The sequence below is a fragment of the Balaenoptera acutorostrata genome, chromosome 11 (assembly GCF_949987535.1).
Source record: "Balaenoptera acutorostrata chromosome 11, mBalAcu1.1, whole genome shotgun sequence".
NCBI classification, from domain to species: Eukaryota; Metazoa; Chordata; class Mammalia; order Artiodactyla; family Balaenopteridae; genus Balaenoptera; species Balaenoptera acutorostrata.
Genome location: NC_080074.1, coordinates 64,857,304 through 64,882,410, shown reverse-complemented (window position 1 = coordinate 64,882,410; position 25,107 = coordinate 64,857,304). Strand labels below are relative to the sequence as shown.

At 37.7% G+C, this 25,107-nt stretch overlaps 1 protein-coding gene across 1 annotated transcript in view; it reads right to left on the bottom strand.

The window, feature by feature from the left end:
- FAM186A (family with sequence similarity 186 member A) overlaps nt 1-25,107 on the bottom strand; it is an 83,956-nt gene that overhangs the window by 33,101 nt on the left and 25,748 nt on the right. The window contains 2 exon segments of the mRNA XM_007179793.2: nt 280-450; nt 1,466-1,682. Coding sequence (XP_007179855.2) covers nt 280-450; nt 1,466-1,682 — 388 coding nt within the window.

The following is a 25,107-nucleotide window of genomic DNA, read 5'->3' as shown; positions in this document are numbered from 1 at the left end:
GAAATATCCAGGAAAGGCAAATCTATTGAGACAGAAAAGAGATTAGTGGTTGTCTGGGGCTGAGGGTGGGAATGAGGATTGATTACAAATGGGCCTGAGAGATCTTTGGGGGATGATAAAAATGTTCTAAAGTTAGATTGTGGTGATAGTTGCACAACTCTAAATTTATTAAGTCATTGAATTGTACATTTATCGTGGGTAAATTTTATGGTACGTAAATTATAAAGCTCTTTTTTAGAAAAGGTCAAATCTATTTCCAAAGTCTTAGAGCACTCTTACCTGTTTTTTTCTTTTGTTTCTTCTTTTCTTCAAGCAAAGATGTACTAATTCTGCTCAGTAGCTTGACATTGCTCTCGATAGCTTTGAGCGTTTCTGGTAACATCTCCATTTGTGCTATACAGTGGTGGTGTTCATCAATATCAATTGTAGTCATCTCAGACAAAATGACATCTTGAAGAGAGTAAAAAAAATTACTTTTGTGCAGAAAAATAAATAATTATAACCATATAGGCTTATAATATTGGCTACCTATTCAATATTGTAGTATTGGGAAATATAGGTATCTCGTAATTATTTCTATTCTGAGGCTTCTCTCTATGAAGAAATTTTTAAAAAAAAAGAGACTTGGAATAGAAGGCCGAACAGTAAGTCTTGGCCATGAAAATATGGTTAAAAGGTGTCTAATTTGTTAGTTCCCTGACTTCAGGGATGGAGATATCTAAAATGTGAACATGTGCTTTAATATTGGGGATCTAAACCCCAATTAACTCCTTTGGTAAGTTTTCTAGTATTTTATAACCCCTGTTACATGAGATTTCTTGTAACTAAATGAAATTTCTCTTTTTTGTATTCTTAGCTTATTCGTTCTTTCATTCAACCAGTGTCTCCTCTGTCATGTACTGTTCTAGATCCTGGAGATACAGCATTGAATAAAACAAATTCCCTAACTTCGTACTATTTACATTCTAGTGAAAGGACACAGACAAAAAAAAGATTAATGTGTCTTTTTAAAAGACACATTAATTATAAATTAATTATATAGTATGTCAGATGGTAAGAAATGCTATAGACAAAAATAAAGAAGAGTAAAGAATAATGGACAGTGCCAGTGGGTAGAGAATGGGGATGGTCAGAGAACACCTCATTTTAAAGAGAGATATAAGCAGAGAATGAGCCATGTGGCTACCTGACGGAAAATGTCCCAGACAAGGGACTAGGAAGCATAAGGACACTGGGCAGGAGTATGCTGGCATGCTTGAAGAAAAGCACGGACGCCAGAATAGCTGGTACTAAGTGAGAGAGCTTATATTTTCCTTATTCCATTCTTCCTGGAACAGAGAGCACCTGTTCTCTAAATAACCACCTTAGTCTTTTCTTGTTTAGTCTTCTTCTAATCCTTCGTAATTTGCTTATAATTCCATTCTCTAGCTTTTTCATTAACTTTAAATCACTGCTGGAAACTTACTCCATTCTTCCAACCAGGCCAGAATGTAGACAAGAGTCTTTTCTTTAATTTCAGCAGTCTTGGCACAAGTAACTATTTTCTCCAGCAAACTTGCTCTCCATTTCTTATGTTCTGTAAGGGATATTTTCCTTCCACAGTGCACATTCTCATCCATAGTATAGCGATTTATTATCCACTGCACATTCTGCATGATGTCACCTAGCTGCATATTAAGGTCCTATAAGAATAAGAAGGGGGAATACATTAATAAATCCTCTGTTTGACAATAAGCATTGACCACCTTTCTTCCCAGAATGTCAGTGACAGTCACTATAAAGCTGTCTAATCAAAGGCCTGCTAATTCTAGTTTTTTGTTGTTGTTGTCTTTTGTTTGTTTGTTTGTTTTTGGCTGCACGGCATGTGAGATCTTAGTTTCCTGACCAGGGATCAAATCCGCACCCCCCTTCAGTGGAAGCACAGTCTTAACCATGGACCACCAGGGAAGTCCCCTAATTCTGGTTTTTCTGTGAGTCTCAGATTTTCCTCTTAAATTTTTTTTCTCTGCCTTCATCCTAGCATTGCTATGATATAATGAAAAGAATATTGGGTCTGGAAGCATATCTGGATTCCACCTCTAGCTCTCTCATTAAAATGACTTTCAATAAATCACTTAACAATTCTGAGCTGCCCTGACTCATCTGTAAAATAATGGAGATGCTGAGTTTACAGTTGATGTGAGACACGTAAGATGTGTGAAATGCCTTATAAACTGTGGCTGCTATAAACAAACTAATTAATTACTAATTAATTAAAGGAAGTTACTTCTTTTTCTTTTTTTAATCAACACTTACACCTGGAAAGCAGCTATCAGAATATTCCACAGCATGACTTCTACTTCATTATTTCCCCTACTCAAGAATCTATCAGCAGATTCTCAGTGGGGGTAATTACTGCCTCATATGGGCATTTAGAAATTTGTGGGGACTTCCCTGGTGGCACAGTGGTTAAGAATCCGCCTGCCAATGCAATGGACAGGAGTTCGATCCCTGGTCGGGGAAGATCCCACATGCAGCAGAGCAAATAAGCCCACGCGCCATAACTACTGAGACTGCGCTCTAGAGCCCACGAGCCACAACTACTGAGCCCACACACTGCAACTACTGAAGCCCGCATGCCTAGAGCCCATGCTCCGCAACAAGACTGGCCACTGCAACGAGAAGCCCGTGCACCCCAACAAAGAGTAGCTCCCGCTCACCACGACTAGAGAAAGCCCGCACGCAGCAATGAAGACCCAACGCAGCCTAAATAAATAAATAAGTAAATAAATGGGAAAAAAAAGAAGAGAGAAAAAAAAAAAGAATCCACCTGCCGATGCAGGGGACATGGGTTCGAGCCCTGGTCCGGGATGATCCCACATGCCACGGAGCAGCTAAGCCCGTGTGCCACAACTACTGAGCCTGCGCTCTAGAGCCCGTGAGCCACAACTACTGAGCCCATGTGCCACAACTACTGAAGCCTGCGTGCCTAGAGCCCGTGCTCTGCAACAAGAGAAGCCACCACGAGAAGCCTGCGCACCACAACGAAGAGTAGCCCCCACTCGCAGCAGCCAGAGAAAAGCCCGCCCGCAGCAATGAAGACCCAATGCAGCCAAAAACAATAAATAAATAAAATAAAATAATAACATAAATAAATTTATTTAAAAAAAGGGGAATGGTAAATCTGATAGATGGAGAATCACTGCTCCATCTTTTCCAAATTTATCAATTACTCTCTCAGTTTGGCTTCAGACAAACCTAACTCTCTGTACACTCCTTACAATAACATTAAAATTTGGATTTTGCAAGCCAAATCACCATGTCAAAAGAGTAATCAAATGTTAGGTGCTGGAATTACTGCAATCAGAAATAGGTAATGCAGTTGCAGCAAATTATCAGAAATACAGGAGAGCAGAGAAAAAGTTTGATAAGCCGTGATGAAGAATAACATTACAAACTAACACACAGCATGGTGATTAAAGAAAAAGTATCACCAACTTCTCATAAATTCTCCCAGAAAATTGAAAAGAAAGGAACCTTTCTCAACTCATTCTTTGTGGCCAGAATTACCCTCATACCAAAGTCAGATAAAGATACTGCAAAACAAAACAAACAGAAAAACTACAGACCAACATCTCTAAACATTGTTGCAAAAATCCTCAAAAAAATACTAGTAAACAGAATTAAACAGCACATTAATAGAATTACATACCATGACCACATGGGGTTTTTTCCAGGGATGCAAAAATGGTTCAACAGGTGAAAATCAATGAATGAAATATACCAAATTTACAAAATGAAGGGGAAAAAATCATATGATCATCTCAATTGATGCAGAATAAACATGTGACAAAATTCAACACCCTTTCATGATGAAAACTCTCAACAAAGCAGGAATAGAGGGAACATACCTCAATATAATAAATGCCCTATATGACAAGCCCATAGCTAACATCATACTGAAAAGTGAAAATCTGAAAATTATTCCTCTAAGATTAGGAACAAGGCAAGGATGCCCACTCTTACCAGTTCTATTCAACATATTACTGGAAGTCCTAGCCAGAGTAATTAGGCAAGAAAAAAGAAATAGGGACTTCCCTGGTGGTGCAGTGGTTAAGAATCCACCTGCCAATGCAGGGGACACAGGTTCAATACCTGATCTGAGAAGATCTCACATGTTGTGGAGCAACTAAGCCTGTGTACCACAATTACTGAGCCTGCGCTCTAGAACCTGTGAGCCACAGCTACTGAACCTGCATGCCACAACTACTGAAGCCCGTGCACCTAAAGCCTGTGCTCCACAACAAGAGAAGCCACCGCAATGAGAAGCCTGTGCACCGCAACAAAGAGTAGCCCCCACTCACCGCAACTAGAGAAAGCCCACCCGCAGCAACAAAGACTCAACGCAGCCAAAAATAAATAAATAAATAAATATTTTAAAAAAGAAAAAGAAATAAAAGACATCCATGTTGGAAAGGAGGAAATATTATATTTGTTTGCAGGTGATATAATCTTATATATAGAAAACTCTATAAAGATTCCATCAAAAGGGACTTCCCTGGTGGAACAGTGGTTAAGAATCTGCCTGCCAATGCAGGGGACATGGGTTCGATCCCTGGTCCGGGAAGAGTCCACATGCCATGGAGCACCTAAGCCCGTGTGCCACAACTACTGAGACTGTGCTCTTGAACCCACAAGCCACAACTACTGGGCCCGTGTGCCACAACTACTGAAGCCTGCATGCCTAGAGTCCATGCTCCGCAAAAGAGAAGCCACCGCAATGAGAAGCCCACACACCACAACGAAAAGTAACCCCTGCTCGGCACAACTAGAGAAAGCCCGCATGCAGCAACAAAGACCCAACACAGCCAAAAAAAAAAAAAAGTTTCCATCAAAAAACAACAACAGCAACAACAACAAAAAACAAACCTGTTAGAACAAATAAATGAATTCATGAAAGTTGCAGGATACAAAATCATACACAAAAATGTTTAATTTCCTATATACTAATAATGAACTATCAGAAAGAGAAATTAAGAAAGTAATCCCATTTACAACTTCATCAAAAAGAATAAAATACCTGGGACTAAATTTAACCAAGGAGGTGAAAGACCTGTATATTGGAAACTACAAGACATTAATGAAAGAAATTGAAGAAGACACACATGGAAAACTATTTCATGCTCATACACTGCAAGAATTAATATTGTTAAAATATCTATACTACCCAAAGCAATCTACAGGTTGAATACAATCCTTTTCAAAATTCCAATTACATTTTTTACAGAAATAGAACAAAAAAATCCTAAAAATAGAACAAAAAATCCTGAAATTTTTTACAGAAGTAGAACAAAAAATCGTAAAATTTGATTCTTTTGAAATCATAAAAGACCCTGAAGAGCTAAAGCAATATTGAGAGAAAAGACAAAAACTGGAGGCATCAAGCTCCCTAATTTCAAACAATATTACAAAGCTATAGAAATTAAAGCAGTATGGTATCAGCATAAAAATAGACACATACATCAATGGAACAGAAAAGAGAGCCTGGAAATAAACCCCCACACACATATCATCAGTTTATGACAAAGGAACCAAGAATATACAATGGGGAAAGGAAAGTCTTTTCAATATATGGTGCTGGGAAAATTGGACAGCCACATGCAAAAGAGTGAAACTGGATTTCTATCTTATACCATACATAAAAATTAACTCAAAATGGATGAAAGACTTGAATGTAAGACCTGGAACTATAAAAATTCCAGAAGAAAACAGGTAGTAATCTCCTTGACATTTCTCTTAGTGATAATTTTTTGGATTTGACACCAATAGCAAAGGTAACAAAAACAAAAATAAACAAGTGGGACGACATCAAACTAAAAAGCTTCTGGGGACTTCCCTGGTGGTCCAGTGGGTAAGACTACATGCTCCCAATGCAGGTGGTCTGGGTTTGATCCCCAGTCAGGGAACTAGATCCCACATGCATACCACAACTAACAGTCCACATGACCCAACTAAGAGTCTGCGTGCCACAACTAAGAAGTCCGCATGCTGCAACTAAAAGATCCCGTATGCTGCAATGAAGATCCCGAGTGCCTCAACTAAGACCTGGTGCAGCCTAAATAAATAAATAAATAGCTTCTGCACAGCAAAGGAAACCATCAACAAAATGAAAAAGCAACCTACCGAATGGGAGAAAATATTGCAAATCATATATCTGATAAGGGGCTAATATACAAAATATGTAAAGAACTCATACAACTCAATAGCAAAAACCCAAACAATCTGATTTTAAAAATGGACAGAAGATATGCATAAACATTTTTCCAACGAAGACATACAGATGGCCAATGGGTACATGAAAAGATGCTCTACCATTATTAATCATCAGGGAAATACAAATCAAAACCATAATGAAATGTACCTCACACCTGTTAGAATGGCTGTTATCAAAAAGACTAAAATTAACAACACTTCTTAGTGTTGACAAGGATGTGGAGAAAAGGGAACCCTTGTGCATTGTTGCTGGGAATGTAAATTGGTGCAGCTACTATGGAAAACAAAATGGAGTTTCCTCAAAAGATTAAAAATAGAACTACCGTATGATTCAGCAATTCCACCTTTGGGTATTTATCTGAAGAACACAAAAATACTAATTAGAAAAGATATTTGCACTCCCATGTTCACTGTAGCATTATTTACAATAGCCAAGATATGGAAACAAACCAAGCATACACAAATATACAATGGAATATTATTCAACCACAGAAAAGAATGAAGTTTTGCCATTTACAACAACACGGATGGACTTTGAGTGCATTATGCTAAGTGAAATAAGTGAGACAGAGAAACACAAATACCGTATGATCTTTCTTATATGTGCAATCTAAAATAAAACTAAATTCATAGCTACAGAGAACAGTTTGGTGGTTACCAAAGGTAGGGGTAGGGACAGTGTGAAAAATGGGTGAACTATTTCTTTTTTTAGTTTAGTTTAAATAAATTGAATTTTTAAAAAATCAGTTGTGTTGTTATACACTAACAGTTAACAATCTGAAAAGGAAATTAAGAAAACATTTCTACTTACAGTAGCATCAAAAGAATAAAATACTTATAATAAACTTAACCAAGGAGATGAAAGACAATGTTAAAACATCAGTACTACTGAACCAATCTACAGACAGTACAATCCCTAACAAAACCCCAATGGTGTTTTTTGCAGAAATAGAAAAATCCATCTTTAGGATTTATGTGGAATCTCAAGGTACCCCAAATACCCAAAACCATCTTGAAAAAGAAGAATAAAGTTGGAGAGCTCATACTTCTTATTTTCAAATATTACTGTAAATCTACAATAATTAAAATAACATACTGTCATAAAAGACATATAGACCAGTAGAATAGAATACAGAGCCCAGAAATAAACTTTTGCATATATGGCCAAATAATTTTTGACAAGAGTGCCAAGACCATTCAATGGGAAAGGACAATCTGCCAATAAATGATGTTGGGAAGACTGGATACCCACATGCAAGAATGAAGTTGGACCCTTATCTTATACTATATAAAAAAATTGACTCAAAATGGATCAAAAACCTAAGCATAAGACCTAAAACTATAAAACAGAGGAAACGTAGAGAGAAAAGCTTCATGACGTTGGATTTGGCAATGATTTCTTAGATATGACACCAAAAGTACAGGCAATAAAAGTAAAAATAGATAGATTGGACTAAATCAAAATTTAAAACTTGTGTATCAAAGGACACAATCAACAGAGTGAAAAGGTAACCTATGGAGTGAGAAAAATTTTTGCAAATCATATATCTAATGAAGGGTTTATATCCACAATATATAAAGAACTCTTGGGACTTTCCTGGGGGCACAGTGGATAAGACTCCACGCTCCCTATGCAGGGGGCCCAGGTTCGATCCCTGGTTAGAGAACTAGATCCCACACGCATGCTGCAACTAAGAGTTCACATGCCACAACTAAGGAGCCCATGTGCTGCAACTAAGAACCAGTGCAATCAAATAAATAAATAAATCTTTTTTAAAAACTTATTTAAAAATAAACTCTCAACATCAAATAAATAAATAACCCAATTCAAAAATGGGCAAAGGACTTTGAATAGACATTCAAAGAAGATATATAAAATGGCCAACAAATATATGAAAAAAAGCTCAACATCGCTAATCATTAGGGAAATGCAAATCAAAACCACAATGAGATACCACTTCACACCCACTTAGATGGCTACTATCAAAAACAAACAAACAAGTGAAAAATAGAAAATAAATGTTGGCAAGGATGTGAAAATTGGAACTCTTGTGCACTATTGGTGGGAATATAAAATGATGCAGCCACTATGGAAAATGTATGGCAGTTCCTCAAAATATTAAAAATGGAATTACCATATGATCCAGCAATTCTACTTCTGGGTATATACTTGAAATAATTGAAAACAGGGTCCCTAAGAGATCTTAGTACACCTATGTTCATAGTAGCATTATTCACAATAGCCAAGAGATAGAAGCAACTCAAGTGTGCATTAACAGCTGAATGGATAACAAAATGTGGTATATACATACATAATGTGGTATATACATGCATAAGGTACATGGATGAACCTTAAGACATTAAACTAAGTGAAATAAGCCAGTCATAAAAAACAAATACAGTATGATTTCACTAATATGAGATATCTAGAATAGTAGAATTTATAGAAACAAGTAAAATGGTGGTTTCCAGAAGCTAAAGGGAAGAGGGAAATAGGGTATTGTTGTTTAATAGGTGTAGAGTTTTAGTTTTGCAAGATGAAAAAGTTCTGGGGGAATCCCCTGGCGGTCCAGTGGTTAGGACTCCATGCTCTCACTGCCAAGGGCTGTGCAGTGGGGCCAAAAAAAGAAAAAAAAGATGAAAAAGTTCTGGAGGTTGATTGCACAACAATGTGATTATACTTAATACTACTGAACTATATACTTAAAAATGGTTAAGATGGTAAAATTTATGTTATGTGTATTCTACCACAATTAAAATTAGACAAAAACTTTTTTTACTTAAAATAAGGAGTAATCAGATGTTAAGTGCTGGAAATATTGCAATAAGAAACAGATGATCGAGTTGCAGCAAGTAATTTAACTCAGGTATACAGGAGAGCAGAGTCAAACTTTGCTAGGTCAAGTGATGAAAAATAACATTACGAGCCAACCAGCTGCTCATAAATTCTTCCAGAAAACTGAACAGGAAAGAACATTTCCCAATTTATTCTTTGAGTCCAGCATTATCCTGATATCCAAACCAGACAAAGACATAAGAAAATAAACTATATATCAATATTCTTTATGAACACAGTCACAAAAATGCTTAACAAAATATTAGAAATTAGATCAAACAATGGACTAAAAAGAAAACATTATGAACAAGTGGGGTTTATTCCTAGAACACAGGGTTGATTCAAAACTGGAAAATTAATAAATGTAAATCACCATATCAATAGTCTAAATAAGAAAAAACATATGATCATCTCAATAGATGCAGAAAAAGCAGCTGACAACATTCATTCATGATTTTTAAAAAAAATTCTATAGCAAACTAGGAATAGAGGATAACTTCCCCAATGTGATGAAGAAGATTTACAAAAAATTTACAGCTAGGATTATACTTAATGGTGAAAGTCTAAATTGCTCTAAGGATTCATTTTTATTCAATCTTGTGTTAAGGTCCTACCCAATGCAATAAAGTAAGAAAAGGAAATAAAAGAATATTCATTGGAAAGGGAGAAATAAAAGGTTTGTATTTACAGACCAAATGAAAACAAAAACAAACCAAAAATCAAACAAACACAAAACTGTCTGTGTAAAAACTCCCAAAGAATCTATAAAAAAGAGCTGCCAGTATATAAAAATCGAAATCATATTTCTATACACTAGCAATAAACAATTGGAAATTGAAATTTAATAAAACAGTACCATTTGCAATTACACTAAAAACATGAAATACTTAAGTACAAATCTAACAAGATAAGTGCAAGATCTGTACACTGAAGATTACAAAGCATTGATGAAAGAAATCAAAGAAGATCTAAATAAATTATGACAATTCTAAGCACAGACAAGGATGTAGAGCAACTGGAACTCTTATACTTTCCCAGTGGGAATGCAAAATAGTAAAGCTATTTAAGATAACAGTTTGGCAGTTTTTGTAAACGTTTGCTACCGTATGACCTAGCAATACCATTCCTAGGTATTTAGCCAAGAGACGAAAACTTATGTTTATACAAGAATTTATACATGAATGTTTGTAGTGACTTTACTTGTAATTGCTCCAAACTGGAAACAACCCCAATATCCTTCAACTAGCGAATGCATGCTTTATGCTAAGACAGATTCAAATGATATAGGGTATGATTCCCTTTGTGTGGCATTCAGGAAAGGGAAAACTATAAGGATAGAAAACTAATGGCTTCAGAGGTCTATCAGCCAGGGAGGGGTTGGCCACAAAAGGGCATAAGGGGATTTTTCGAGGAGACAGAATTGTTTTAAATCTGAATTTTGATGGTGATTACATGTCTTTGTCAAAACTCTTGAACAGTATACCAAAAAGTGGGAATTTTACCTTAATTTAAAAAAAAAAGTTACAGGCAGTAGAATCAGACTACCTGGATTTTATTTTATTTTTTAAATTTTTAAATTTTTTTGGCTGCGTTGGGTCTTCATTGCTGTGAGTGGGCTTTCTCTAGTTGTGGTGAGCGGGGGCTATTCTTTGTTGTGGTGCACAGGCTTCTCATGGTGGCTTCTCTTGTTGTGGAACACAGGCTCTAGGCACACAGGCTTCAGCAGTTGCAGCACTCGGGCTCAGTAGTTGTGGTGCACAGGATTAGTTGCTCTGCAGCATGTGGGATCTTCCTGGACCAGGGATCAAACCCGTGTCCCCTGTATTGGCAGGTGGATTCCCAACCACTGCACCACCAGGGAAGTCCCACACTACTGGATTGGATTCAGATCCACTACGTGTAACAACTATGACCTTTAGGCAGGCCTCAAATAGTCTCAATTTCCCATCCGTGAAATAGGATTAATAGTAATACCTATCCATGTTGAATTAATCATGGGAATTAAATGAGATAATCTGTAAATAAACTTTTACCATAGGTAACATGGTAAACACTTTAAATGCTACCAGGTTATTAAGTGCTTACTATATGCCAGAGGGGTGAAAGGGTCAAAGTAAGAAGAAGGGTAGAGAAAGCACCATAGCCTGGAGCAGGATAGAATGTGAGAAGCAGATAATAGCAATAGCAAAATAAACACAGTGTACCTATTCCCCAGTTGAAAAAACAGAAAATCTTTAAAGTCTCCTGTGTTCCCCATATCAATTGCATCCCTTTCCCAATGCCCAGAGATAATTTGAATTATCTCTGAATTTGGTAATCTATATAATTAGATTATAATAATTATCTAATATTCTAATAGTTTGAATCTATCCTGAATTTTATTTTATTTTATTTTATTTTATTTTATTTATTATTTTTTTTTTAGTTTATTTATTTATTTATGGCTGCGTTGGGTCTTCGTTTCTGTGCGAGGGCTTTCTCTAGTTGCGGCGAGCGGGGGCCTCTCACCATCGTGGCCTCTCTTGTTGCGGAGCACAGGCTCCAGACGCACAGGCTCAGTAGTTGTGGCTCACGGGCCCAGTTGCTCCGCGGCATGTGGGATCTTCCCAGACCAGGGCTCGAACCCGTGTCCCCTGCATTGGCAGGCAGACTCTCAACCACTGCGCCACCAGGGAAGCCCTATCCTGAATTTTAATCTCTATACTTTTAACACTGTAGTAAACTGAATGACGTCCCCATCCCCCAAAGATATTGTTAGTGAACACAAGTTCCTGCACAGTGAGGCCAAACGAATCTAAGTGTTGGAGTTTGGAGCAGAGAAAGGTTTATTGCAGGGCCAAGCAAGGAGAATGGGTGGCTCTTGCTCAGAAACCCACAAATCTCCAATGGTTTGCGGGGGGGAGAAGTTTTTACAGGCAAAATTGGGGGTGAGGGCTGCAGAGTGTGTGACTTTCTTCTGATTAGGTTGGTGGTGAGGTAACAGGGTGGTGCTCTAGGAATCTTGTGTTCAGCCTGAAGTTACCATCCTAAACCTGGGTGGAGGCCTTAGTACCTGCAGAAGAGCTCAAAGGTATTGTTATGTATATTCCTTGCAGAGGAACCAGGACCCTGCCCCAAGGCTGCACTGTTGTTTCTTGACTGCTCCTCCTTTGCTTCTGCATTCCCTCCCTTCCTTGATTAGCAACTATTTGAATCTGCCCTTTAGAACTCAGGGAAGGTTGAGGAGGTTGAAGACTTTGCCTGCAAGTAAGAAACCGGGACACAGAAAGGATTTGTAACAGGGAGGGCCCCACAGGGTCTTACTCCAATTCAGTATCAGGTCATAATCCCTGGAATGTGTAAAAGTTACTTTATATGGAAAAAGGGTTTCTGCAGATGTGTTTAAATTAATGATCTTGGGGTGGAGAGATTATTCTGGATTATCTAAGAGAGCCCTATTGCAATCACAAGTGTCCTTATAAAAGGGAGGAAGAGGGACAAAATTTTACAGACACATACAGAAGAGAAGGTTCAATGTGAAGATGGAGCAGAGAGAGATTTGAACCTGCTGGCCTTGGAGATTGGAGTGGCCACAGCCAAGGAATGCCAGCAGCTAACAGAAACTGCAAGAGACAAGGAATGGATTCTCAGAGTCCAGAGAGAGTGCAGCCCTGCTGACATCTTGACTTCAGCCCAGTGATGCAGATTTCAGACCTCTAGAATTTCTGACCTTTAGAATTGTGAGAGACTAAATATCTGTTGTCTTATACCACGTGGTTGTGGATATTTGTTACAGCAGTGAAGGAAACCATAATATGTCACCCCAAAATATGCCTCTGACATAAAAATTATTTTGAGCCGAAGGCTATTAAGAATTAGCAAACGTGGGAATCCCCTGGCTGTCCAGTGGTTAAAACTCCTGCTTTCACTGCCGAGGGCCTGGGTTCAACCCCTGGTTGAATCCCCGCAAGCTGTGTGGCGTGGCCAAAAAAAAAAAAACAAACAAAAAACCCAGCAAATGCCGGAAAAGATCTCTCATCACCCTGTTCTGCCTAAAGGCAGGAAACAAATTCTTTTTACTGGAGATAGACTTATCAGCACCAGAGGAATCTGCAAAGAAACCTTACTCTATTAGTTTCCTCCCATATATTTACCTTCCAACAGTTTGCCACTTTGAAAGCCTAAAACTACTTTCCTTTGTCCTGTCATTTCTCCACAAATTTATTGTTCTTTGTTGAAGATGCTAACATAAGCCACTTGGAGTTACTCTTCCTTTAAATTTCTCCCAGGTGATGTGCACTGCACACGTTAATAAAGTGCTTTTCTCTTGTTAATCTGTCTTTTTGTGAAGGAGTACTAGCTGAAAACCTAAAATGGGTGAGGTAAAGTTTTCTCCCCTATAGTAGAGACCACACACGCACTCACTCACGCATGTGCGCACACACACATCCTTAGACAGTAGATTGTGTAGTTTTGCTTGTTTTTTAATTATTCTCTTTATCCTTCTGTGACTTGCTTTTTTTCCTCAACATAGTGTTTTTTTTAGTTTATACATGTGGAAGTATATACCTATAGCTCGTTCATTTACACTATTGTGTATTTAGTATTTTATTGCACAAATATACTACAATTTACTTATCCATTACTATATTGGTTTGTTTTCAGTTTTGTGCTTTTACAGACAATGGTATAAAATTTTTGAACATGCCTCCTGGTACACATATGCAAGAGTTTTTCTGGAGCTATGCTGTCCAGTATGGTAACCACTAGCCACATGTAGCTACTGAGAAATTTTAATGAGGCAAGTGTGACAGGAAATAAATTTTAATTTAAATTAAACTAATTGAAATTTTAAAACTAATACGATTCATTTATTGGAAAACCTTTAAGTATTTTGGAAGAACTCGGTATATGAATCTAACTCTGCATCTATAAGTTTTATGAAATCTAAATATCGATCAAGTATTTCTGATGAAAATTTAACATGCAATTTGAGATGTATTCTAAGAACAAATTACATGCTGAATTTCAAAGACAGTATGAAAACAGTGTATATGCCTTAATAATTTTTTTTATTGATAAACAACTTCAAGCCTTGAAGAGTAAATAGCTCTCAACCTAGAACTGTGTATCCAGCAAAATTATCTTTCAAAAGTATGAGGGTTATATGATATTAATATCATAAAAATATGTTGTAAAGAGTTTTCCATTTTTCTCTTCTCTGAAAAATTTGTATAAGTTTAATTTTTCTAGAAAATTTCCCAATTCACCTAGGCTTTCTAAGTTACTGTCCCCAAGTTGTACAGTATACTCTATATCTTCTTATCATTTTTTCAATCTCTGTTGCATGTACTGTTATATCACCCCTTTCATTCTTTTTTTAAAAAAATATTTATTTATTTATTTGGTTGTGCTGGGTCTTAGTTACAGCAGGTGGGCTCCTTAGTTGTGACTACCCCTTTTCATTCTTTTTTTTTTTTTAAAGGTAGAAATGAGTTTGTTTTTCTTTAATTAATTAATTAATTAATTTTTTGGCTGCGTTGGGTCTTTGTTGCTGCGTGCGGGCCTTCTCTGGTTGCGGCGAACGGGGGCTACTCTTCATTGCGGTGCACAGGCTTCTCATTGCAGTGGCTTCTCTTGTTGCAGAGCACGGGCTCTAGGTGCGTGGGCTTCAGTAGTTGCGGCATGCGGGCTCAGTAGTTGCAGCATGCGGGCTCAGTAGTTGTGGCTCATGGGCTCTAGAGCACAGGCTCAGTAGTTGTGGCACTCAAGCTTAGTTGCTCTGCAGCATGTGGGATCTTCCTGGACCAGGGCTTGAACCTGTGCCCCCTGCATTGGCAAGTAGATTCTTAACCACTGTGCCACCAGGGAAGTCCACCCCTTTCATTCTTAATAGTGTTGATTTGCTCCTTGTCTTTTTTTTTCTTGATCAACTGTTATAAAGATTGTTCAATTAGACTTCTCAAAGAATCATTTTTTACCTTTCTTAAGCCTCTTCATTGTATTTTTTTCTATTTTTTAAATTTGTACTCTTAATTTTTGTTATTTCCTTCATTTTATATTCTCTGGGCTTAATCTGTTGTTTTTTTCCCCCTAACTTCTAAGTTGTCTGTTTAGCTTATGCATTTTTAACTTTCTTTTCTAATATAAGGTATAAATTTCCCTGTAAGTACTACTTTCATTACATCTCATATGCATTTAATATAGTGCATTTATTGTTATTCTAAGTATGTTATTCTAAGTATTTTCTAATTTCTACTATGACTTCTTTGACTTATGAATTATTTTGGAGTTTTCCCCAATTTGTTTCTTTCTTTTTTTTTTTAGCCAACTTTTGTCCACTAATTTCTAATTTGGTTACACTGTGGTCTGTACGATATCAATTCTTTGACATTTTAAAAACCTTTAATCTAAAATGTGGCAAATTCTGAGAAATGTTCCATTTGTGCTTAGAGAATATGTATTTTCCAGTTTTAATGCTGATTCCTGAATTTGTCCATTAGATGATGCTTGTTATTGTGTTGTTTAAACCTTTTACATCTTCAATGTGGTTTTGTTAGCTTAATCAACCAATTATATTAAAATAGTAGATTGTTTTCAATTTCTTCTTGTACTTGTGAAATCTTTTTCTTTGTATATTTTTAAGCTTTGTTACTAGGGGCATAGGCATGCGTGCAGGTTCAGAATTATCACATATGGAATTGAATCTTATCACTTGATAACCCTCTTTCTCTCCAGTAATACTTTTTTTTTTTTGGCTGCATTGTGTCTTCGTTGCTGCCTGTGGGCTTTCTCTAGTTGCGGCGAGTGGGGGCTACTCTTCGTTGCAGTGCACGGCCTTCTTATTGTGGTGGCTTCTCTTGTTGCAGAGCACAGGCTTTAGGCGTGTGGGCATCAGTAGTTGTGGCACGTGGGCTCAGTAGTTGTGGCGCACAGGCTTAGTTGCTCCACGGCATGTGGGAATCTTCCTGGACCAGGGCTTGAACCCATGTCCCCTGCATTGGCAGGTGGATTCTTAACCACTGCACCACCAGGGAAGCCCTCCAGTAATACTTTTTGACTTAAAGTCTATTTGTCTGATACTAAAACAATTGCACCAACAGTTAATATTTGTCTGGTATATGTTTTGCCATCCTTTTGCTTTCAATTTTTCTGTCTCTTTTGTTTTAGATATCTTCTAAAGAGCATTTACTGGATTTTTTTTCATCCAGTCTAACAATCTTTGTATTTTAGTTTTTACTTTTGCATAGCTATTGAATATATCAGTCAGGGTCTAACCAGAAAACCAGAGAGAACATTACATACGTAAAGCATTAAAAAAATTTAAAGTAGAGAATTTGTTACATATATCATAGAAGAGCCAAAAGGCCAAACAGGGAATGAAAGTGAGGCAACCAGAGATTAGTAACAGCAGGAACAAAGAGAGGAGATTGTGTTACTGAAGCTCAGGTGCTTGGAAGCTGGTATAATAGGCCTGTCATAAACTGGATCCATGAAGGAGATACTCCAGAGACACTGCCCCAGTGAAACAGGGAGGGGGTCTACCTTCCTCCTGCCTTACAGCCTTTTGCTTTGCCTTCCTTTGTCCAAACCCAGTAGAAGCCCGCTGCATAGGTGCTTGGGAAAGGCACATGCAGGGGTCTGTCCACCTCTCCTCCATTCCTTCCCATGCCACATAATTCAGAGAAGACTAAGGGAAAGGTAAACAGATCCAGGTCCAGCAGATTGATATATTTGCTTCATTTTTACCATCTAATCATTCACGTTATTTCTAATTAGAATGATTACAAAGTACTAAATAAGATGGATTAGAATACTTATTGTTCTAAGTTTTTTACCTTTCTTGCTGACTTTTGAATTGATTTTATTCTTTTTTTTTTTTTTTTTTTATTTTTGGCTGTGTTGGGTCTTCGGTTCGTGCAAGGGCTTTCTCTAGTTGCGGCAAGCGGGGGCCACTCTTCATTGCGGTGCGCGGGCCTTTCACTATCGCGGCCCCTCCAGTTGCGGGGCACAGGCTCCAGACGCGCAGGCTCAGTAGTTGTGGCTCACGGGCCCAGCTGCTCCGTGGCATGTGAGATCTTCCCAGACCAGGGCTCGAACCTGTGTCCCCTGCATTAGCAGGCAGATTCTCAACCACTGCGCCACCAGGTAAGCCCTGATTTTATTCTTTTAGTAATAGTTTCCTTAAAAATTTCAACACATATATTTATGTATTTATTTATTTATTTTATTTTATTTTTAACATCTTTATTGGAGTATAATTGCTTTACAATGGTGTGTTAGTTTCTACTTTATAACAAAGTGAATCAGTTATATATATACATATGTTCCCATATCTCTTCCCTCTTGCATCTCCCTGCCTCCCACCCTCCCTATCCCACCCCTCTAGGTGGTCACAAAGCACTAAGCTGATCTCCCTGTGCTATGCAGCTGCTTCCCACTAGCTACCTGTTTTACATTTTGTTGTGTATATATGTCATTGCTACTCTCTCACTTCGTCCCAGCTTACCCTTCCCCCTCCCTGTGTCCTCAAGTCCATTCTCTACCTCTGCGTCTTTATTCCTGTCCTGCCCCTAGGTTCATCAGAACCTTTTTTTTTTTTTAGATTCCATATATATATGTTAGCATACAGTATTTGTTTTTTTTGTTTTTCTTTCTGACTTACTTCACTCTGTATGACAGACTCTAGGTCCATCCACCTCACTATAAATAATTCAATTTTGTTTCTTTTTATGGCTGAGTAATATTCCATTGTATATATGTGCCACATCTTCTTTATCCATTCTTCTGTCTATGGACACCTAGGTTGCTTCCATGTCCTGGCTATTGTAAATAGTGCTGCAATGAACATTGTGGTACATGTCTCTTTTTGAATTATGGTTTTCTCAAGTTATATGCCCAGTAGTGGGATTGCTGGGTCATATGGTAGTTCTATTTTTAGTTTTTTAAGGAATCTCCATACTGTTCTCCATAGTGGCTGTATCAATTTACATTCCCACCAACAGTGCAAAAAGGTTCCCTTTTCTCCAGCATTTATTGTTTGTAGCTTTTTTGATGATGGCCATTCTGACTGGTGTGAGGTGATACCTCATTGTAGGTTTTTTTTTGTTTTTTTTTTAACATCTTTATTGGAGTATAATTGCTTTACAATGGTGTGTTAGTTTCTGCTTTATAACAAAGTGAATCAGTTATACATATACATATGTTCCCATATCTCTTCCCTCTTGCGTCTCCCTCCCTCCCACCCTCCCTATCCCACCCCTCTAGGTGGTCACAAAGCACCGAGCTGATCTCCCTGTGCTATGCGGCTGCTTCCCACTAGCTATCTATTTTACATTTGGTAGTGTATATATGTCCATGCCACTGTCTCACCCTGTCACATCTTACCCCTCCCCCTCCCCATATCCTCAAGTCCATTCTCTAATAGGTCTGTGTCTTTATTCCCGTATTGCCACTAGGTTCTTCATGACCTTTTTTTTTTTTCCCTTAGATTCCATATATATGTGTTAGCATACTGTATTTGTTTTTCTCTTTCTGACTTACTTCACTCTGTATGACAGACTCTAGGTCCATCCACCTCACTACAAATACCTCCATTTCATGTCTTTTTATGGCTGAGTAATATTCCATTGTATATATGTGCCACATCTTCTTTATCCATTCATCCGATGATGGACACTTAGGTTGCTTCCATGTCCTGGCTATTGTAAATAGAGCTGCAATGAACATTTTGGTACATGACTCTTTTTTTTTTTTTTTTTTTCAATCCCAATCTCCCAATTCATCACACCACCCCCCTACACCCCCCAGCTTTCCCCCCTTGGTGTCCACACGTTTGTTCTCTACATCTGTGTCTCAGTTTCTGCCCTGCAAACCAGTTCATCTGTACCATTTTTCTAGGTTCCACATATATGCATTAATATGTGATATTTGTTTTTCTCTTTCTGACTTACTTCACTCTGTATGACAGTCTCTAACTCCATCCACGTCTCTACAAATGACCCAATTTTGTTCCTTTTTATGGCTGAGTAATATTCCATTGTATATATGTACCACGACTTCTTTATCCATTTGTCTGTTGATGGGCATTTAGGTTGCTTCCATGACCTGGCTATTGTAAATAGTGCTGCAATGAACATTCGGGTGCATGTGTCTTTTTGAATTGTGGTTTTCTCAGGGTATATGCCCAGTAGTGGGATTGCTGGGTTGTATGGTAGTTCTATTTTTAGTTTTTTAAGGAACCTCCATACTGTTCTCCCTAGTGGCTGTATCAATTTACATTCCCACCAACAGTGCAAGAGGGTTCCCTTTTCTCCACACCCTCTCCAGCATTTATTGTTTCTAGATTTTTTGATGATGGCCATTCTGACTGGTGTGAGATGATATCTCATTGTAGTTTTGATTTGCATTTCTCTAATGATTAATGATATTGAGCATTCTTTCATGTGTCTGTTGGCCATCTGTATATCTTCTTTGGAGAAATGTCTATTTAGGTCTTCTGCCCATTTTTGGATTGGGTTGTTTGTTTTTTTGTTATTGAGCTGCATGAGCTGCTTGTAAATCTTGGAGATTAATCCTTTGTCAGTTGCTTCATTTGCAAATATTTTCTCCCATTCTGAGGGTTGTCTTTTGGTCTTGTTTATGGTTTCCTTTGCTGTGCAAAAGCTTTTAAGTTTCATTAGGTCCCATTTGTTTATTTTGGTTTTTATTTCCATTTCTCTAGGAGCTGGGTCAAAAAGGATCTTGCTTTGATTTATGTCATAGAGTGTTCTGCCTATGTTTTCCTCTAAGAGTTTGATAGTGTCTGGCCTTACATTTAGGTCTTTAATCCATTTTGAGTTTATTTTTGTGTATGGTGTTAGGGAGTGTTCTGATTTCATACTTTTACATGTACCTGTCCAGTTTTCCCAGCACCACTTATTGAAGAGGCTGTCTTTTCTCCACTGTATATGCTTGCCTCCTTTATCAAAGATAAGGTGACCATATGTGCTTGGGTTTATCTCTGGGCTTTCTATCCTGTTCCATTGATCTATGTTTCTGTTTTTTTTTTTTAATTTTTATTTTTATTTATTTTTATGGCTGTGTTGGGTCTTCGTTTCTGTGTGAGAGCTTTCTCTAGTTGTGGCAAGCGGGGGCCACTCTTCATTGCAGTGTGCGGGCCTCTCACTATCGTGGCCTCTCTTGTCGCGGAGCACAGGCTCCAGATGCGCAGGCTCAGTAATTGTGGCTCACAGGCCCAGTTGCTCCGTGGCATGTGGGATCTTCCCAGACCTGGGCTCGAACCTGTGTCCCCTGCATTGGCAGGCAGAGTCTCAACCACTGCGCCACCAGAGAAGCCCTATGTTTCTGTTTTTGTGCTCATTGTAGTTTTGATCTACATTTCTCTAATAATTAATGATGTTGAGCAGCTTTTCATGTGGCTCTAGGCCATCTATATGTCTTCTTTGGAGAAATGTCTATCTAAGTCTTCTGCCCATTTTTGATTGGGTTGCTTGTTTTTTTGATAATGAACTGCATGAGCTGTTTGTATATTTTGGAGAATAATCCCTTGTCAGTTGCTTCATTTGCAAATATTTTCTCCCATTCTGAGGGTTGTCTTTTTGTCTCATTTATGGTTTACTTTGCTGTGCAAAAGTTTGATTAGGTCCCATTTATTTATCTTTGGTTTTTATTTCCATTTCTCTAGGAGCTGGGTCAAAAAGGATCTTGCTTTTTTTTTTTATATATTTTTCATTCCTTTTTTTTTTTAATTTTTTTTAAAATTAATTAATTAATTAATTTATTTATTTATTTATGGCTGTGTTGGGTCTTAGTTTCTGTGCGAGGGCTTTCTCTAGTTGTAGCAAGTGGGGGCCACTCTTCATCGCGGTGCGCTGGCCTCTCACTATCGCGACCTCTCTTGTTGCGGAGCACAGTCTCCAGACGCGCAGGCTCAGTAATTGTGGCACACGGGCCTAGTCGCTCCGCGGCATGTGGGATCTTCCCAGACCAGGGCTCGAACCCGTGTCCCCTGCATTGGCAGGCAGATTCTCAACCACTGCGCCACCAGGGAAGCCCAGGATCTTGCTTTGATTTATGTCATAGAGTGTTCTGCCTATGTTTTCCTCTAAGAGTTTTATAGTGTGCGGTCTTACATTTAGGTCTTTAATCCATCTTGAGTTTATTTTTGCGTATGGTGTTAGGAAGTGTTCTAATATCATTCTTTTACATGTAGCTGTCCAGTTTTCCCAGCACCACTTATTGAAAGACTCTCTTTTCTCCACTGTATATTCTTGCCTCCTTTATCATGGATTAGGTGACCATAGGTGTGTGGGTTTATCTCTGGGCTTTCTATCCTGTTCCATTGATCTATATTTCTGTTTTTGTGCCAGTACCATACTGTCTTGATTACTGTAGCTTTGTAGTATAGTCTGAAGTCAGGGAGCCTGATTCCTCCAGCTCCATTTTTCTTTCTCAATATTGCTTTGGCTATTCAGGGTCTTTTGTGTTTCCATACAAATTGTAAAATTTTTTGTTCTAATTCTGTGAAAAATGCCATTGGTAATTTGATAGGGATTGCATTGAATCTGTAGATTGCTTTGGGTAGTATAGTCATTTTCACAATATTAATTCTTCCAATCCAAGAACATGGTATATCTCTCCATCTGTTTGTGTCATCTTCGATTCCTTTCGTTGGTGTCTTATAGTTTTCTGAGTACAGGTCTTTTACCTCCTTAGGTAGGTTTATTCCTAGGTAATTTACTCTTTTTGTTGCAATGGTAAATGGGATTGTTTCCTTAATTTCTCTTTCTGATTTTTCATTGTTAGGGTATAGGAATGCAAGAGATTCCTGTGCGTTAATTTTTTATCCTGCAACTGTACCAAATTCATTGATTAGCTCTAGTAGTTTTCTGGTGGCATCTTTAGGATTTTCTGTGTATAGTATCATGTCATCTGCAAACAGTGACAGTTTTACTGCTTTTCCAATTTGGATTACTTTTACTTCTTTTTCTTCTCTGACTGCCATGGATAGGACTTTCAAAACTCTATTGAATAATAGTGGTGAGAGTGGACAGCCTTGTCTTGTTCCTCATCTTAGAGGAAATGCTTTCAGTTTTTCACCATTGAGAATGATGTTTGCTGTGGGTTTGTCATATATGGCCTTTATTATGTTGGGGTAGGGCATGACCTCTATGCCCACTTTCTGAAAAGGTTTTCTCATAAATGGGTGTTGAATTTTGTCAAAAGCTTTTTCTGCATCTATTGAGATGATCATATGGTTTTTATTCTTTAATTTGTTAATATGGTGTATCACACTAATTGATTCACATATATTGAAGAATCCTTGCATCCCTCAGTTAAATCCCACTCGATCATGGTATATGAACCTTTTAATGTGCTGTTGGATTCTGTTGGCTAGTATTTTGTTGAGGACTTTTGCGTCTATGTTCATCAGTGATATATGTCTGTAATTTTCTTTTTTTGTAGTATCTTTGTCTGGTTTTGGTATCAGGGTGATGGTGGCCTCATAGAATGAGCTTGTGGGTGTTCCTTCCTCTGCAATTTTTTGGAAGAGTTTGAGAAGGATGGGTGTCAGCTCTTCTCTAAGTGTTTGATAGAAGTCGCCTGTGAAGCCATCTGGTCCTGGATTTTTGTTTGTTGGAAGATTTTAATTGCAGTTTCAATTTCATTACTTGTGATTTAGTCTGTTTATATTTTCTGTTTCTTCCTGGTTCAGTCTTGGAATGTTGTACCTTTCTAAGAGTTTGACCATTTCTTCTAGGTTGTCCATTTTATTGGCATATAGTTGCTTATAGTAGTCTCTTATGATCCTTTGTATTTCTGCAGTGTCAGTTGTAATTTCTCCTTTTTCATTTCTAATTTTAGTGATTTGAATCCTCTCCTTCTTTTCCCCCCTTTTTTTCTTGATGAGTCTGGCTAAAGGTTTATCAATTTTGTTTATCTTCTCAAATAACCAGCTTTTGGTTTCACTGATTTTTGTTATTATTTCCTTCATTTCTATTTCCTTTAGATCTGCTCTGGTTATTATGATTTCTTTCCTTTTACTAACTTTGGGTTTTTCTGTTCCTTCTCTAGTTGCTTTAGGTGTAAGGTTAGGTTGTTTATTTGAGACTTTTCTTGTTTCTTGAGGTAGGATTGAATTGCTATAAACTCCCCTTTTAGGACTGCTTTTTCTGCATCCCATAGGTTTTGGGTCATCATGTTTTCATTGTCATTTGTTTCTTTTTTTTTTTTTCAGATTTGGAAAAGGGTCTTTAATTTTATTGATGCTCATGTTTCTGGGCTCCATTGAATAGGGCTCTAACTTTGGGTGTATCTCCAACTTCAATGATTTTGGCTCCAGCTAACAACTGCAAAATCAAACCAGATGTTACAATTGGGGAGATAACTGCATTATCTGCATTTAACTGCATTAAAGTTCCTCTGTTGGATGCAAGAATAATTCCCATCCAGTAGAAAGGATCTGCAGAATCTGATGACATGATTCCAAATAGTGGTATCTGACAACATACTAAGAAGATGAAGAGAGTTATAGGAGTCCATAGTACCTTCTCTCTAAACTGCATTTTCCTTTCAGGTTTCTGAATATCTGGTAGAACTGCACAGAAAGGTTTGATAACTTCTAAAAATTTGATTCCCATGGAGGCAGCTAGGGCGACCCAGGTGGGCCCAGCGACCTTGGGGAAGCCTCAGCACCCACTCTGGATGCTCTATGTATTTTCTGATTTCCTCTTTGATTTCTTCAGTGATCTCTTGGTTATTTAGTAGCGTATTGTTTAGCCTCCATGTGTTTGCATTTTTTACAGTTTTTTTTCCTGTAATTGACTTCTAATTTCATAGTGTTGTGGTGGGAAAAGATGCTTGATACGATATCAATTTTCTTAAATTTACTGAAGCTTGATTTGTGACCCAAGATGTGATCTATCCTGGAGAATGTTCTGTGTGCACTTGAGAAGTAAGTGTATTCTGCTGCTTTTGGATGGAATGTCCTATAAATATCAATTAAGTCTATCTGGTCTAATGTGTCACTTAAAGCTTGTTTCCTTATTTATTTTCTGTTTGGATGATCTGTCCATTGGTGTAAGTGGGGTGTTAAAGTCCCCCACTTTTATTGTGTTACTGTCAATTACCCCTTTTATGGCTGTTAGCATGTGCTGTATGTATTGAGGTGCTCCAATATTGGGTGCATAAATATTTATAATTGTTCTGTCTTCTTCTTTGATTGATCCCTTGATCCTTATGTAGTGTCCTTCCTTGTCTCTTGTAACAGTCTTTATTTTAAAGTCTAGTTTATCTGTTATGAGTATTACTACTCCAGCTTTCTTTTGATTTCCATTTGCATGGAATATCTTTTTCCATCCCCTCACTTTCAGTCTGTATGTGTCTCTAGGTCTGAAGTGGGTCTCTTATAGACAGCATATATACAGGTCTTGTTTTTGTATCCATTCAGCCAATCGGTGTCTTTTGGTTGGAGCATTTAATCCATTACATTTAAGGTAATTATCAATATGTATGTTCCTATTACCATTTTCTTTATTGCTTTGGGTTTGTTTTTGTAGGTCTTTTTCTTCTCTTCTGTTTCCCGCCTACAGAAATTCCCTTAGCATTTGTTGTAAAGCTGGTTTGGTGGTGCTGAATTCTCTAAGAGTTTGCTTGTCTGTAAAGATTTTGATTTCTCCATTGAATCTGAATGAGATCCTTGCTCAGTAGAGTAATCTTGGTTGTAGGTTTTTCCATTTCATTACTTTAAATACATCCTGACACTCCTTTCTGGCCTGTAGTTTCTGCTGAAAAATCAGCTGATAACCTTATGGGGATTCCCTTGTATGTTATTTTTTGCTTTTCCCTTGATGCTTTTAATATTTTTTTCTTTGAATTTAACTTTTGTTAGTTTGATTAATATGTGTCTTGGCATGTTTCTCCTTAGGTTTATCGTGTATGGGACTCTCTGTGCTTCCTGGACTTGGGTTGCTATTTATTTTCCCATGTTAGGGAAGTTTTCAACTATAATCTGTTTGAATACTCTCTCAGACCCTTTC